This window comes from Equus przewalskii, chromosome 16 (genome assembly GCF_037783145.1).
Source record: "Equus przewalskii isolate Varuska chromosome 16, EquPr2, whole genome shotgun sequence".
In the NCBI taxonomy this organism is placed as follows: Eukaryota; Metazoa; Chordata; class Mammalia; order Perissodactyla; family Equidae; genus Equus; species Equus przewalskii.
The window spans coordinates 1,635,656-1,652,973 of NC_091846.1; the positions used below are offsets into that span (position 1 = coordinate 1,635,656).

The 17,318-nt window shown below is 35.5% G+C and overlaps 1 protein-coding gene across 3 annotated transcripts in view; it reads right to left on the minus strand.

Annotated features, from left to right (window-relative positions):
- Positions 1-17,318, minus strand: part of XPO4 (exportin 4) — a 125,840-nt gene that overhangs the window by 60,898 nt on the left and 47,624 nt on the right. For all 3 annotated transcript variants that reach the window (XM_070577834.1, XM_070577837.1, XM_070577836.1), the window contains 2 exons: positions 15,048-15,164; positions 14,159-14,312 (listed from right to left, as the gene is read on the minus strand). In XM_070577834.1, the coding sequence (XP_070433935.1) occupies positions 14,159-14,312; positions 15,048-15,164 (271 nt within the window). The remainder of the gene's footprint in view (positions 1-14,158; positions 14,313-15,047; positions 15,165-17,318) is intronic.

The following is a 17,318-nucleotide window of genomic DNA, read 5'->3' on the forward strand; positions in this document are numbered from 1 at the left end:
AGGAGGTGACTAGGGAAAGAAGGAGAGAGGGCATGCAGGCAAAGAAACTCCATGTGCAAAGGTGCCCGGGCAGAAGGAAACTTGGCCTGGGAGCGCAGCTTTAACAAAAAGAGTACAGAAGAGAGTGTTGAGAGGGAGGCAGAAAGCAGACTGTCCAGGATCTTAAAGCCCATTTTTAAATGGGGATGATGGTATGATAGAGGATCATAGGACTAGGGCACTTTCTTAGGACAGCAGTGACCTAAACAGAATAAAAAGCAATTGGATTTCATCTCAGTACTCTCTTTCAAGAGGGTGAGACCAAGTAGAATGGATGGCCAGAGCAATTAGCTCCCTGGGCCAAAGGGAGATTTTAAGTATCTATCAAATCCCAGGACCTGTAAATTTTGCACCACCCAGGCCTTGGGTGGAGGATATTTTCATAAATCACCTCTGTACATATAAAACTTAAACATAATAATCTTTCAAAAAATAATGGTTTGCAGATATCATGTGTATAGAAAATCCAAAAGAATCCACTAAAAATACTATTTGAGCTAATAATAAACAAGTTCAGCCAGGTTACATAGTACAAGATCAACATACAACAAAGAAAAATTTCTATAGACTAGCAATGAACAACACGAAAATAATTTAAAAATCAACTCCAGTTAGAACTGAACTAAAAAGAATAAAATACTGAGGAATAAATTTAACAAAAAAAAGTACAAAACTTTTACTCTGAAAACTATAAAATAATGTTGAAAGAAATTAAAGATCTAAATAAATGGAAAGATATCCATGCTTGAGGACCAGAAAACTTAAAATTGTTAACATGGCAAGACTCCTCAAACTGATCTGCAGATTCAATACAATCCCTATCAAAATCCCAGCTGGTTTTTTGCAGAAATTGATAAACTGATCCTAAATTTCAAACGGACTTGCAAGGGACACTGAGAAGACAAAGTAATCTTAAAAAAAGAAGAACAAAATTGGAGGACTCATACTTCCTGAATTCAAAACTTACTACAAAGCTATGATAATATCAAGACATTGTGGCACTGGCATAAAAACAGACATAGACCAATGGAATAGTATTGAGAAGCCAGACATACACTGTCACATTACAGTCAGGTGATTTTACATAAGGCGGCCAAGACAATTCAATTGGAAAAGAATACTTTTTTCAACAAACGGTGTAGGAACCAAAGGATATTCACATGCAAAATAACAAAGCTGGATCCCTACCTTATACCATATACAAAGATTAAATTAAAACAGATGATGGATCTAATGTATGATAGATCTAAATGTAAGGGCTAAAACTATAAGCCCCTTAGAAGAGAACATAGGATTAAATCTTTGTGACCTTAAGAACAAAGTCAGAGAACTGACACAACCCAACTTACTATAAAGCTACAATAATGAAGACAGTGTGGTATTGAAGAATGAATGGGCAAACAGATCAAGGGCAAAGAATAGAGAGACCAGAAATAGACCCAAATCAATGCAGTCAAATGATCTTCGACAAAGGAGCACAGGCAACACAATGGAGCAAAGACAGGCTTTTCAACAAATGGTGCCTTAAGAACTGGACATCGACATGCAAAAAATGAATCTAGACACAGACCTTACATCTTTCACAAAAATTAACTCAAAATGGATCACAGAACTAAATATTAAACTCAAAACTATAAAATTCCTAGAATATAGAAAATCTAGATGACCATGGATTTGACAATGACTTTTTAGACATAATACCAAAGGCAGAATCCATGAAAGAAAGAATCAATAAGCTCAACTTCTTTAAAATTAAAAATTTCTGCTTTGTGAAAGACAATGTCAAGAGAATGCAATGATAAGCCACAGACTGGCAGAAAAATATTCATAAAAGATATTTCTGATAAAAGACCATTATCCAAATACACAAAGAACTCTGAAAATTCAACAATGACAAACAACTTGGTTAAAAAATGGGCCAAAGAACTTAATAGATACCTCACCAAGGAAGGTATACAGATGGAAATAAACATGTGAAAAGACGTTCCATGTTATACGTCATTAGAGAAATGCAAATTAAAACAAGATATAACTACACACCTATGAGACTGGCCAAAATCTGGAACACTGACAACATCAATGCTGGCAAGTACATGGAGTAACAGAAACTCATCCATTGCTGATGGGAATGCAAAATGGTGCAGCCACTTTAGAAGACAGTTTAGCAGTTTCTTAACAAAACTAAACTTATTCCTACCATATGATCCAGCAACTGCACTCCTTGGTATTTACCCAAAGGAATTAAAAATTTATGTCCACAAAAAACCTGCACACGGATGTTTATTCCTAACTGCTAAAACCTGGAAGTAACCAAGATGTCCTTCAGTAGATAAATGGACAAGCAAACTCTTATCTAGACAAGGGGATATTATTCAGTGACAAAAAGAAATGAGCTATCAAGCCATGAAGAGACATAGAGGAAACTTAAATGCATACTACTAAGTGAAAGACGACAATCTGAAAAGGCAACATCCCATATGATTCCAACTATATGACATTCTAGAAAAGGCAAAACTACGGAGACAGTAAAGAAGATCAGTGGTTGCCAAGGGTTTGTTGGGGGAGGGGGAGGGGACGGGGGGTGGCAGGGAAGGAATGAATAGGTGGAACAAAAAGGACTTTGGGGGCAGTAAAACTGCTCTGTATGATACTATAAATGGTAGACACATGCCATTATACATTTGAGCAAACCCAGAGAACACCAAGAGTGAAGCTCAATGTAAACCATGGATCTGGGTGATAATGATGTGTCAATGTAGGTTCATCAATTATAAACAAATGTACCACTCTGGTGGGAGACATTGATAATGGGGGAAGGGAGCCTATGGAAAATCTCTGTACCTTCTACTCAGTATCGGTGTGAACCTAAAACTGCTCTAAAAAACAAATCTATTTTAAAAAACCTTTGTGACCTTGGGTCATGCAAAGCAATTTTAAATATATCAAAAGCACCAGCAACAAAAGAAAAAAGATAAAACAAACATCATCAAAATTAAAAATTTCTATATTTCAAAGCACATCATCAAAAAAGTAAAAAGACAACCCACAGAATGGAAGAAAATATTTGAAAATCATATATCTGCTAAGGGATTTGCTTTATATATTTATAATACATCAGAATTCATACAACTCAAAAATTTTAAAAAGACAATTCAATTTAAAAATAGACAAAGGATCTGAATAGATATTTTTATAAAGAAGATACACAAATGGCCAATAACCACATGAAAAGATGCTCAATGGCATTTCCATTAGGGTAATGCAAATCTAAGCCACACTGAGATAACACCTCATATGAAATAGGATGGCTATAAACAAAAAGACAGATAACAAGTGTTGGTGAGGTCACAGATAAAATGGAACTTCATATACGGCAATGTCAATGTAAAATAGCGGAGACGCTTTGGAAAACACTCTGGGAATTCCTCAAAATGTTAAATGTAGAGTTACCACATGACCAGCAATTTGACTCCCAGGTATACACCAAAGAGAAATGGAAACAAATACCCATGTAAAAACTTGTACACAAATGTTCATAGCAGCATTATTCTATACTGAATACTGTTTTCAAGAAATGGAAAAACTCTAATGACCATCAACTGATGAGCAGATGAACAGAGAAATAAAATATGGTATATCCACAAAATGGAATATTATTTGGCAATAAGAAGGAATGAAGTACTGACACATGCTACAACATAAATAAAACCTTGAAAGTATGCCATGTGAAAGCAGCATGGGACAAAAACCCACATATTGTACGACCGCATTTAACTAAAACATCCAGAATAGGCAAAACTATTCAGATAGAAAGTAGATTAGTAGTTGCCACGGAGGGGGATGAAGGGGGGGGAATGGGGGAGTGTGACTGCTAAAAGGTGTGTGGTTTCTTTTTGGGGTGATGAATATTCCCTAAAATTGATGGTGGTGATGGTTGCATAAATCTGTGAATAAATTAAAAACAAATATTGTACATTTTAAATGTGTGACTTATATGGTATGTAAATTATATCTCAATGCTTTTTTTAAAAAAAGAAAATAATATTTCTTGAGCCTCAAAATTTATGCTATGTTCACGCATCTTTATCAATGCCAAACGTAAGTTTCTGAACATGAATTATTAATTAAGATAACTGTTGTTTTAGTGAAAAAGCATAAGACAATGTATTAAGTAGGCATTTTAGATGACTTATTATAAAAGTGAGTTCAAAATCTTAATCAAAGTCTTCTGATAATTCCCCACTTCTTTCTTCTTTGTGAAGTTAATCTGATGTATAAAGAAGAATATTTAGTCATGTACCACATAACAATGTTTTGTCAGCGATGGACTGTGTATACAACAGTGGTCCCACAAGATTAGTAACATACAGCCTAGGTGTGTAGTAGGCTGTACCATCTGGGTTTGTGTAAGTACACGCTATGATGTTCACACAACGACGAAATCACCTAACAAATGTATCGCCGTCATTAAGCAACGCATGACTGTACTTATCCAAAGTAGATTTTTTAAAAATAGAGAATTTAAGATAAAATATTCAAAAGGTGACGTTAAGTAATATTTACCCCAATTAGACTACAGTTCCGTTACTTTTATTCAGTTAAATACTACACATTTAGGCGTGGGTGACCGTGTGGTGACTAGGTGAGAGAACCTGCAGGCTATCAAGCTCTCTTTTTGTATTCCATTCTAACATATTGGTTACTTATCAACTCTAGTATAGGGCTAGTCACCAAAGCAGACGTGAAGAAAAAAGGCATAGTTCCCTCTTTAAAGGAAATAAAAATCTAATTCTTGCTGAGTTGTGAAGCCACACAGTTACACTGACCGCTGGGATCTCTCAGAAGAACTGTTTAGGGTGAGCAGTTACATAATCTTTATATATAAAGATCACGCTACCTGCCCACTGTCAGTAGAACAGTGACTTTGTATTAAAGGTAACAGATTCACACAGACAAATACTTTTCCCCAATGCAAATAATGACCAAAATCTGGTAAAGACAGCTGACCAGGGTAGGCAGTACAGTTCCACCCACGGCAAAAGCAAAGTTTATTTAACCCATAAAAGGATTAAACCCACAAGGTCTTAATCCTCTAAATCACAGCTTTCTAACAAAAAGAATCCTACTGTCAAAATTAAAATATATAGAAGGCCTTCAATAATTCAATTTAGGTATTAATAAACCAAAACTCTCTATATAATGTCTCAAGCATTTACCTCTCACTCAAACCTAATACAGGAGAAAAACATGTAATTCAGAGGGCAGCTCTCTTATTATTTTCCCAGCAATATCATTTTCCAAATAATGCAATCTTAAACTCTAAGCTTTGTAACACAGTCCAGGACTGCCTTGTGAGAAGTGGCATTCATTAAGAATTTATTGAACTGAAATAACCTAGACAGGTTCACAGAATTAAAAATTCAATGGAAATATCTGTTCATCAGTATCTAAATAACTTTTAAGAAATCATTTTCTAGCGAGAAAGACTGTGTTTAAAATAATTAAGTCAGGCTTGCCCAAACAGACATCTGCATAGATGATAAAACTTAGCCAAAGGTGAGGAGCACCAAGACGCTGCTGCTGCTGGCATACAAGGTTCAGTTTCTAAGTTGCCTATGGTCTTAAATTGCTAAGCAATTGAATAAGAGAGTTAAAAAGTGTGAAAGCAAGTTTCCTCTTAGGGAGACCTTTTTCTAATGCTCAATCCATTCCTCCCTGCTCCTGCACTGATTTAAACCATATAAAGTAGTAAGTGAGAAATCTGTAGGCTTAGAAAGAGAAAATCAAACTGCACAGCACTGCTCAGGCAGTAGCAAACAACTTAGTGGGCTTTCCCTCGTTTGCTCTCCAACCACCTGCTGGTCAACAACAGAAAAGGAGTTTCGTTAACTTTCTCCTACAGCCAGAGGTCCTCCCATCTACGATAGTTATCTATTTATACAGTAGAATAATAATAACTATAGCTGGTATTAGTGGGCTATCATGGCAAGATGGGAGGCACAGGAAACACAGAATAGTTATGGGAACTACCAAATAAAATCTTTTAAAAAATATTTTGAAAAATATTATCTAGGTAAAATACAATTCAGCACAATCAACTATGACCCAAGACTGAAGGGACTATTCCCAAAATAACCTTTTCTTCCAATGGCCCAAAGTCAAAAATTCTTACTAGTTTCCCTGGACACCTTCTTTGTAAAGCAGAAACATCCCTAGAAGGATAATGTGTAAGGTACTTCATACAATGATTAATGACTTTAGAAACCTACTTTCTTTTTAAAAGTGTACAATACTAAGCACAAATAGAGAGAAAATCATTGGGGGAAAAACTCAAAGAGAGGACTAAAGAAAAGACTTCACAATGGCTATACATACACACAAACACGTTTTAAAATTCCATCAGATGCTGATTTCTAACACTTTGTTCCTCTACTTTTGAACAAACTTGGACAAAGCTGACCAAACCAGCACTTAATAGCTAAGAAACCTGGATCTTGAAGGTAGACACCCCGTACTTCCTAAAGCTTACTATCTTCTTCACTACCTTAACTGCATCCTGGGCTGTCTCAACAGCTACATCTTTGGCCTAGCTAACACTACAATATTGCATTTTTTCCCCTAAATTCTGACTTCCCCACCTTGGGCAATAAACAGGTTCATCTCTACAAAGCTTCAAATACAAAGCCAAACCAAAGATTCACTTGGCCCAAACTCCCACTCCCTCGATCTCTCACAGTCCACGCTCCACGAAATAGCTACATTTCACTTTCTACTTCATCAATTACCAACCACTACTCAAACACTAAGTATGGCTTTCATGCTTTCCTCTACCCCGTCACTCACCTGAACAGAACTCTATATGATTATCTATGTCCTAACTGATATCCAATGGCCTATTTTCAATTTACATCTTACTCATCAGTACCAGACTATGTCTACTACCTTTACTCTTTGAAGCACTCCTCTATCTTTGCTTCCAAAGACTCCTTGCCTGGTTCTCCCCTCCACTTGTCTAAACTGGCCTGTTCAATCTCTTTTGCTTCTCCCTGGTTCTTAATATTGTTGTAGCTAAAGGTCCTGACATTGGTCTTCTTTGCTTCGCTGTGAATGCTCTCTCTCACTCCCTTTACTTCAATGACACCATCATAGGAGTATCTCCCAAAACTTTATCTTCACCCTCAATTTCTCTCTACAATATAACGTTCCATTGACAGTGGGCAGTTGACCTGTTGAGTAAGATTTCTAACCCTTGGCATGACTGCTATTTTTAAAGGCTTTATTGAGACTTAATTCACATACTACACAATTTACTCACTGAGTGTACGACTCAAAGGTTTTCAGTATACTCAGTTATATAACGATCACCATGATATAATTTTACAACATTCTCATCACCCCAAAAAGAAATCCCACACACTTAAGCCATCACCTGTTATTTCTTCTCAATCACCCCAGCCCTAGATAACCACTAATCTTTCTAGCTCCACAGATTTGCCTACTCTGAACATTTCATATAAACGAAATCATACAATATGTGGTCTTTTGTGGATGGCTTCTTCCACTTAGTGTATATAATATTTCCAAAGTTTATCCAAGTTCTAGCATGTATCAGTAATAGCATTCCTTTTTACTGATGAACAATATTCTGTTATATGGGTAAACTACATCTGTCCATTCATCAGTTGATAGACACTTGGGTTGTTTCCAGTTTTTGCCAATTATGAATAATACTGCTATGAACATTCACGTACAAGTTTTTGTGTGGATGACTACTGACATTTTGGGCACAATAACTGCTTGTTGTGGCGGCTGTCCTATGCATTGTTGGATGTTTAACTGTATTCCAGGCCTCCACCAGCTAGTTGCCAGTAGTGCTCCCCTACTTGTGAAAACCAAAAATGTCCCCAGACATTGCCAAATGTCCCAAGTGTGCACAATAACTCCTTACTGAGAACCACTGCTGTAGAGCTATGATGTCTTTAGTGAAACTCTGTATGCACATAAATCTTGACCTAAGATCACTGCAAAACAAGTTATTAAATATGAGTGTTAATATGCTTAAATATTAATAACCATCTAAATGGTCAACCCATATATTCTTTTGTCAATACCTCTCTTTGCAAATCCTAGCTCCACTGTTGAGTCAGCTTCAATTGGTTCTCCAAATAACATTTTTATAGTCACAATTCATATACTTCTCTATAAGAAATTTCTAAAAGCTTCAGCAGCTAAAGCCTCAAATTTTCCTTTTAGGCAACCTAATATACATTTTGGTCTACAATCACATCTTTTCATTTACCAACAAATATTTATGTAATACGTCCTAAATACAAAATTGGTAGGCTAAGCATGCATATTTAAGTTTATAGATTACTGATTCATATGAACAATTTCTCCTTCTATCAATCCATTTACATTCCAAATTAAAAACTGATGTAAGGCCAACTAAATTACATCTTAACAGAGACAGCAATCATTTACCACCATGATACTATCCCAGGTACTTCCTACTCCACTAGCCTCTTCTACCTTCCTGATCAACAGTCAGTTATCTGCTGGGATAACTGGATATCCACATGCAAAAGAATGAAGTTGGATCACTACCTCATATCATATACAAAAATTAACTCAAAGCGGATCAAAGACTTCAATACAAGTACATGTAAAAAGCGAGTCTTAAAAAAACACATACTTACAAATCTTCATAAACATGGATCAGGCAATGGTTTCTGATATATGATAAAAGAAAAACTAGATAAACTGGACATCATCAAAATTAAAACTTTCTGTGCTTCAAAGGTCACCATAAAAAAATAAAAATAAAACTCAAAGAAAAGGAAGAAATATTTGAAAATCATGTATCTGCTAAGGGACTTGTATCCGGAATATGTAAAGGACTGTTACAACTCAATTTTAAACAGACAAATAACACACTTGAAAAACGGACAAAAGGATTTGAATAGACGTTTCTCCAAAGAAGATACACAAATGTCCCATAACCACACAAAAAGATGTTCAGTACATTAGCTATTAGGGTAATGCAAATCAAAAGCACAATGAGACAATACTTTATACAAACAGGAAGGTTATAAAGAAAAGACGGCAAGTGTTGGCTAGGACGTGGAGAAACTGGAACCCTTATATAATGCTGGTGAAAATGTAAAATGGTACAGCCACTTTGGACAACAGCTTGGCAGTTCCTCAAAAGGTTAAACATAGAGTTTCCATATGATCCAGCAATTCTACTCCTAAGTATATCCAAGAGAAATGAACATGTTAAGTCCACACAAAAACTTATACATGAATGTTCACAGCAGCATTATTCATTCATAGTCAAAAAGTTGAAACAACCCAATTGTCAAGCAAGAGATCAACAGATAAATAAAAACGTAACATATCCTTACGAAAGAACATTAAATGGCAATAAAAAGGAATAAAGCGCTGGTGCATGCTATAACCTGGATGCATCTTGAAAACATGAGGCTATAAGTAACAAAGCCAGTCACAAGAGACTGCAAATTATATGATTCTATCTATATGAAATGTCCAGCGTAGGTACATAACATAGAGACAGAAAGGAGATTAGTGATTGCCACAGGCTGGGGAGTTTGGGGGAAATGGGGAATGACTGCTAATAGATACAGGGCCTTTCTCGGGGTTATAAAAATGTTCTAAAATTAATGACAGTAAGGCTGCACAAGTCTGGATCGTTGCACTAAAAACCACTGAACTATATACTTTCAATGGCTGGATAATGTGCTAAGTGAAATACATCTCAATAAAGCTGTTATAAAAAATAGCCAATCATCACTGCAATGAAAATTACCTTGAGAATAGGCAGAGATAAAGTGCTTCTGTGCAGAGATTACCTTTCAGGGGGCTCAATTTTTAAAATTTGTAAACATTTAAAAGAAAACTTTTAAATAATTAGAGTGGACTCTCCATAGAGCATCTAAAATAAACCATTCATTCCTAAACATTTAAGCCTTACTTATTTCAGTTAAAACTTAGAATAGTGGGACAAATCAAAAGGACACAGAAGATAGTTGGCAGGGACCAAAGCTAGAACAATTTGGGCATCAAAATAAATAGTGACAGCAATAGATTATAATCCATTCCAAAGAATAAGAATCCCTGAGTCAATATTGAGATAAGTAAGTAAATAAATAAATGAGGAAGAAGGGAAAATCTCTTCTTCATGGCAGAATGCCAGCAAATAAACACAAAGGGAAATGACGGAATTAGAAAATCACCAATTTCTAACTATCATCATAATAACTGATTCAGGCAAGAATCACCAACGGATGCTAAAACTAATGGTTGAAACTTTTAGAAGGAACAGGATATTTATAGCCTTAAAGTATAACACCAGAAATCACTTATTACAAAAAGAAACGGCAACTTTATACTGGAGAAACTTGGCAGACACCACCTTAACCAAATGATAGAAGTGAATACTCCCCTAAATATGATATATTAACATTATGTGCTGTCTGACATAAAGTACTGAGGAGGACACAATGTCACCATTATAGTATTCTTACAAAAAAAGGGAATAAACTGAATCTAATCACGAGGAAACATCAGAGAGACCCAAACTGAGGGACATTTAAAGAAGTAATTGACCTACACACTTCAAAATCGTCAGGTTTGTGAAAGACAAAGAAAAGTTGAAGAACTGTTCTAGATCAAAGACGACTTAGGACAACTGCATACAATGTACTGAAAATAGCTACAAAGCATATAATTGAGACAACTGACAAAATTTGCATATGGACTATAATTTGGTAACGATATTGTATCAACATTAAATTTCTTGATTTTGAAAACTGTACTACGGTTTTGGAAGACAGTCTCCTATGAGAATCACAGTGCAATTTCAAAATTCTTCATCACAGGAAAACATGTGATGAAATATTCAGAAGTAAACAGGCATAATGTCTGCAACTGCTCTCAAATGGTTCAGGAAGAAAATGTATTTTAAGTCATACATATACAAACACACATACATAGGTGCATGTGTTGAGAGACAGAGAGAGAGAATAATAAATGGGACAAAATGTTAACAGTTAGTGAATCTTGGTAAAGGGCATATGGCAATTCTTTCAATCACTCTTGTAGTATTTCCGGATGTTTAAAATGACATCAAAGGGGCTGGCCCAGTGGCACAGCAGTTAAGTTCGCACATTCTGCTTCGGCAGCCTGGGGTTCACCAGTTCGGATCCCGGGTACGGACCTACACACCACTTGTCAAACCATGCTGTGGTAGGCGTCCCACGGATAAAGTAGAGGAAGATGGGCAGGGATTTTAGCTCAGGGCCCATCTTCCTCAGCAAAAAAAGAGGAGGACTGGCAGCAGATGTTAGCTCAAGGCTAATCTTCCTCAAAAAAAAAAATAAAAATAAAAAATAAAATGACATCAAAATAAAAGATACAAACAAGAAAGCAGATTACGAAAAATTATGAATAGGGATTAATATTGATAATTTAACTTGATACCATCTACATGATCAAATATATTTGATATAAAATACACATTTCTACAAGGTCTACTTGCTATTTGTCTGTCTATCCTAAAGACAAATCATTTTCTAAAAAGACAGCAGCTTAATATATATTAACTAAGTTAAATTTGATCATAAGATCCTCTTCAAAGTACAAAGCTAAACAATTATTATTCAATTCCTCCCCCACTGACTGAATAGATCTCCAAATAATTGCCAAAACTAGAAATTTGGTCAGAATTGGGTTCCTTGAAACTAACTTCCTTAATCAGCACTGAAAATGTAGCTCAGTTTAATTCCATTGCCATGTTCTTTCTCCTACATTTAAAGCTAATCCAATTAAAGGAATACTTAACTCTAGTTCAGTTAGCCAACAAGTGGCTATTACATAAACATCTACAGTAACATAAGAACTTATTTATAAGCCATAAAGTCAAGATCAAAATCTATTTTTCTTTATTCTTTTTTGTGTGTGTGAAGATTGGCCCCGAGCTAACATCTGTTGCCAATCTTCCTCTTTTTTCTCCCCACTCCCCAAAGCCCCAGTACATAGTTGCATATCCTAGGTGTAGGTCATTCTACTTCTTCTACGTGGCATGCCACTTCAGCATGGCTTCAGGAGCAGTGCTAGGTGCAGGCCTAGAATCTGAATCAGCGAACTCCAGGCTACCGAAGCAGAGCACGCAAACTTAACCACCATGCCACCAGGCCCAGCCCCTCCACTTTTCTTTAAACAAGGAATTATTTCCTTTGGCAACACTGTAGTAGTGTTTATCATTTTTAGATGACAGGTTTTCCAAAGCTTTATCTAAATACTTTATAAAAATATTTTGTTTGTGTATCCTTAGACAAACTTTGTTTCCAAACTCCCAGAGCACTGTTTCCTCTTACAAAATAGTCACTCTTCAGCCAACTACATTTTCCCTTAAAACAGAGACTTTAAAATTGGCTACAATATTTGCAGTGTAACTTTCACTGATTTTCCTTACATATGTAATTAATGTTTTGATAGCTCCATACGGCCTGTTACTTTTCAAATCTGTCTTAAAGATTTTCAACATCTTTTTTTTTACTAACAAAAACTGGAGCAAAAATTACATTGCATCACTCAAAAGAGAAATTGTTTAAGAAGCAAACCTAAGAAAATATGTACCTCTTAACAAGCAAGAAGATATTCAAGATATAAAACTGATCAGGAGAAAGATGACTCGAGACTAGGGATAAAAGGAGAAAGTGATTACCCTCACTGTAAGCTTTGCCTCAAAGCCGCAGCTCACCATGGTTGCTTCTGGGAGAGAAAACTGGAGAACTCAGGGTTTGAGTCAGGGACGCACTACCCTAGACAGCATTTTATAGTTAATTTTCTATTACATTAAAGTATTAGCTTGACAATAGAAGTAAAAGTTACACTCGACCCCGTTAGAGTCCCACAATTTTACCAGCCACAGATAATTAGCTAACATCTCTGTACATGAATGCAGCAGCTCTTGGCACTGTCGGAAACGGGATGAGTCTCATCCTCAATCTCTGACATAGCTGAATATCTACTTGCTGTGTGCCTACCATCCCTCTTCTCGTCCTAAATAGACGCCCTCCTCTCCCAGGCTCCCAAGAAAGGATTCATTAAAGACATCCAGAATGGGTTAAATTAAATTTCCTATACCACAAGGAGTATATCAGATCCAAAAAAAAGAGCACTAAACAGCTAGCTAGCTGATGAACTTTATTCAAAGAGACTACTAAGAGCTCAATAAATAGTAGCTAATTGCTGAGTGTTTTAAATGTACTGCCTCACTTAATTCACTCAACAATCCATATCCGCATTTTACATTTGAAAAAACTGAGACTCGGAGAGGTTAAGTAATTCACCTAAGATCAGCCAAGCCTTGAACCTAGACTTGTCTGACTCAACTATGATGCGAATGGGTAGCCACTATATATTATTGCTTTCAATCTATCAATAGACAGCAAATGTTCTAGAAGAGCAAATCATAAACTTTAAGGAACTGCTTTCTAACATACAAATTTCTCCACTTTAGTAAATGAAAAAAAATGTTATCTATAATATAACCCACTCAAACTTATTTTGTATTACTAATAAACAATTTGCTAGAAATAAAATTTTCCTATTTTTACATTGGGAAAAGTCTTCAAAGAATAAACTTATTTATGCCTTATTATCTACACTTGAAACAATATCATCAGCCTTGAAGATCAAATTTGAGAACACCAAAGCAGCCTGAAGGAAAGTGAGTCAAAAAATCCCATGTAATTACATGTTACAAGGAGAAAATGATTCAGTTTTTTGATAAATATGCACCTCCCACCGTTTTCCTTTTCCTTCCTAAGGAATACTGCCACTCAGTTAGCAAGAGCCTCGTTATCTACCACATGCTTCCATTTACTCAACCCTCTTCTACAAAATCGTAAATGAAATTTTAAATCTTCGAAGTAGTCCATTGCATTGTAGTATAACACAAAATAAATTCCATTTCTAAAACAGACACATTTTCTTTCAACACGTTTTACAAACCTGCAGACAGAAAGCACTTTCAGCCATAATTAAGTCATCTATGAAAATTACCACAAATGAATTCCAGTTGTTAAAAGGATATAATTTGGAGGAAGAAAGTTCCAGCTCAAGACTTGATTGGCGAGTGCAAGGTAACGCTGGAATACTGAGGACATCTGAGCACTGAGGTTCTCCCGCCTGCTGAACTCCTGCAGAACTTCAACAGTTAATACGAAGATTTGACGAAGATCTTCTTCCTATAGCAAATAAATCACAAATAGTTTTGCATCAAAAGCAAACATTATTCAAAATGTTCTTCCCTTTTAGAACCATAAAACAAAACAAACAAAAACCTTAAATTTTCCAGTGGAAAACACTATTTCTTTAAGAACATTTTCCATTTTTAGGCCTGCTCATAATTTAGATCACAGTACGCTTTCAAGTGACACCAGTTTGAATACATTTCCTGTAATATACATGCTCCTCTGCAGAGAAGTGAGTCTTTGACGACTATTTCAGAGCTGGAGCGGTCTGCGGCTTTAGTGCAGAGCCGTCGGATTTAAACTAACGCCTTCATATAACTTTACTTTAAAGCCAAACAATACATACGAGACAAAGAGTCCACACCATCTGCAATAACATTTTAAAAACAGCCCTCTTTGGCATTCTGCCAGGACTATTTTTAAGGCCAGTAGAGTCCCACCAATTGAATTAGTTCTATCTAAACACAATAAGAAAATAAACTAAGGATCTTTATAGTAGTATTTCCTTTTTGCTTTGTTTAAAGACTAGAATTAAACAAGTAATCTTAAATTGTCAATTATTTTCACTAAACCTATCACTTTACTATATCTTAGGAAATCACAACAGAAATCTTAAAGTACAGGATATTATTCAACTGGATAAAATAAGTGTTCTCACTCCATTAGGAACAGATTGAGTAAAAAGTGAACAATCTAATGATTACAACATAAGAACAAAAATATACATACCTGAAAAACTCTTTTGCAGTTACCATGGAATTCCATACTCAGTCCAATGTTGCTAGTTTTACTTGAACTTGAAAATTCACTCAATAGTGCAGTTAGAATAGAACAGGCCAGAGTTTGCTGTAATTATTTGATAAGAAATAACTGAGTCATTATTCTTTCCAATGCTTCGTTTCAATACAATAGTTATTCAAACATAATGAAACATTTTCTATCTTTAGATCTTTCATTATACTTTTACATCTTACACCTACCAGTCAGAAAATTAGAAACAATAAAATAAAGATTAGCTCTCCTTTCTAAGTGGCCTAGTAATTGTTAACAGTACCTCCTCAACCCCAGTTACACGAACCCATCTAGGACTTGAACTCAGGACATACTCCTACTCAATCACAGAGTGCAAATAATATTCTAAGATAATCAATACTGAATGTATTATTTCATTTAATTCACACAACAATCTATGCTCCCATTTTACATTTGAAAGAAGTGAAATTCAGAGAGGGTAAGTAATTAAGGCCAGTTGAAATGTGAACCCAGGTCTGTGTGACTCTGTGTTCTTGATGCCTGTAAAATGTATTTTTAAACAGACAAAAAGCTGAACATATTTTATAGTCTCCAAAATATTAACCAGGTAGTACTTCAAAAGTTTTTTAAACTGAAAATGAAGATTTTCCTTCTCAGTGGCTCTATCCAAAAGGCTCCTAATATCAACTCATTGCTTTTATTCACAGACTATTTAGAGTCAAGGTGCCAAGGATGGAGGGGATACAAATTATTTTGGCAAGTTTCCAGGGGTTGAACAGAAATATGCACACTACCTCTGAACAACCGAAAGATTAAAGTCACGATGATACTATTTATGCAAGCTTATACAACAGCTGAACACAGTCGTACCCACCCACCAACTGCAACATCTTTGTTCAGAAATGCTTCTGATGTCAGTACCTTGACCTTACATATGCTTATCTTGGCAAATCTTAGCAAATAGACATAAAATTAAATTCCTAAAGATTGGCATGAGCTGATATTTGCTGAAGCTGAATGATGTAACCATGGGTGACCAATACACTATTTGTCCATTTTTGTATACATCCAAAATTTCCCTCTAAAAGATGTAAAAAAGAATTAAATTCCTATTTGCCTCAATCTCAACTAAAATAAGCATCATTGTATAATTAATATTTATGGATGGCACACTAGTCCACACGTTAAAGCAGTTTCTCAGATTTTCCCACATCAGGAAGCCCTGACAACACAGAATACACGTAAATTCCCTCAGGGATCTGAGGGTATAGACCAAGCTGCCTTCAACAGAGAGAAGAGTACTCTGAATACGCCTGGTTTAGCTTAAACACACACACACACACACACACACACACTCTCTCTCTCTCTCTCTTTGTAATTTTACTTCAAAATATACATTTGTTTAAATATAAAAATGCCCCCTCTTTCACAAATCTTCAAGAGAAGTTCACAAGTGTAACTACCTTTGCATGGCCCCAAGCACATGGAGGAAAGAATTTGGTCTGAGAAACCAGGCACTAAAAATCCTCTTAGAAACAAAACAGTTTATCACATATTCACTTCATTTTACAGTTTAAAGGGATCTTAGAAACTCATCAAGTACAATCCCTTCATTTTTAAGTTAACAAAATTGTAGTTTAAAAAAATGGCTTTCTTTTAAAGTGGTGATTAATAATGAAAGTGCCAGCAATCAAAACTTCACGGATACATTTAACTAACATTGGGATCAACTATGAGCACAGGTTTTAAATACAGCTAGGCTTTGGTGGGGAAATTAGGTATTAACTTCAAATTAATGAAATTCAAAGAGAAAAGCTAACTCACAAGGATCTAACATGACGTATTACAAGATACTATGATTCTAAAAACGATTTCTAGTATCCCATAATTTTTTCCTTTTCTCCTATCCTTTCTAAATAAGACTTCAGTAAACAGAACACTGTGAACAGATACCTAACTGTTTAAGAAAATGTCTTACTAAAAAAGGAAATTAATCTGAGAATTTCAGATGAGACAACCAATCTATTGGAAACAGAATTCACGCACAATTTATATGAAACCATGCAAGCTAAAAAGAACCCAGACGCATCCATTCAACACAAACTTACCATTCTTACAAATAAATGATCTACAATAGTTTTGTACAAGTAATTTACAACTTGCCACAAATTATTTTTTAGTGCCAAACTATATTCACCACAAAATGGCGTATTTTTTTAACTACGATCATATTCAGATTTTTAGTAA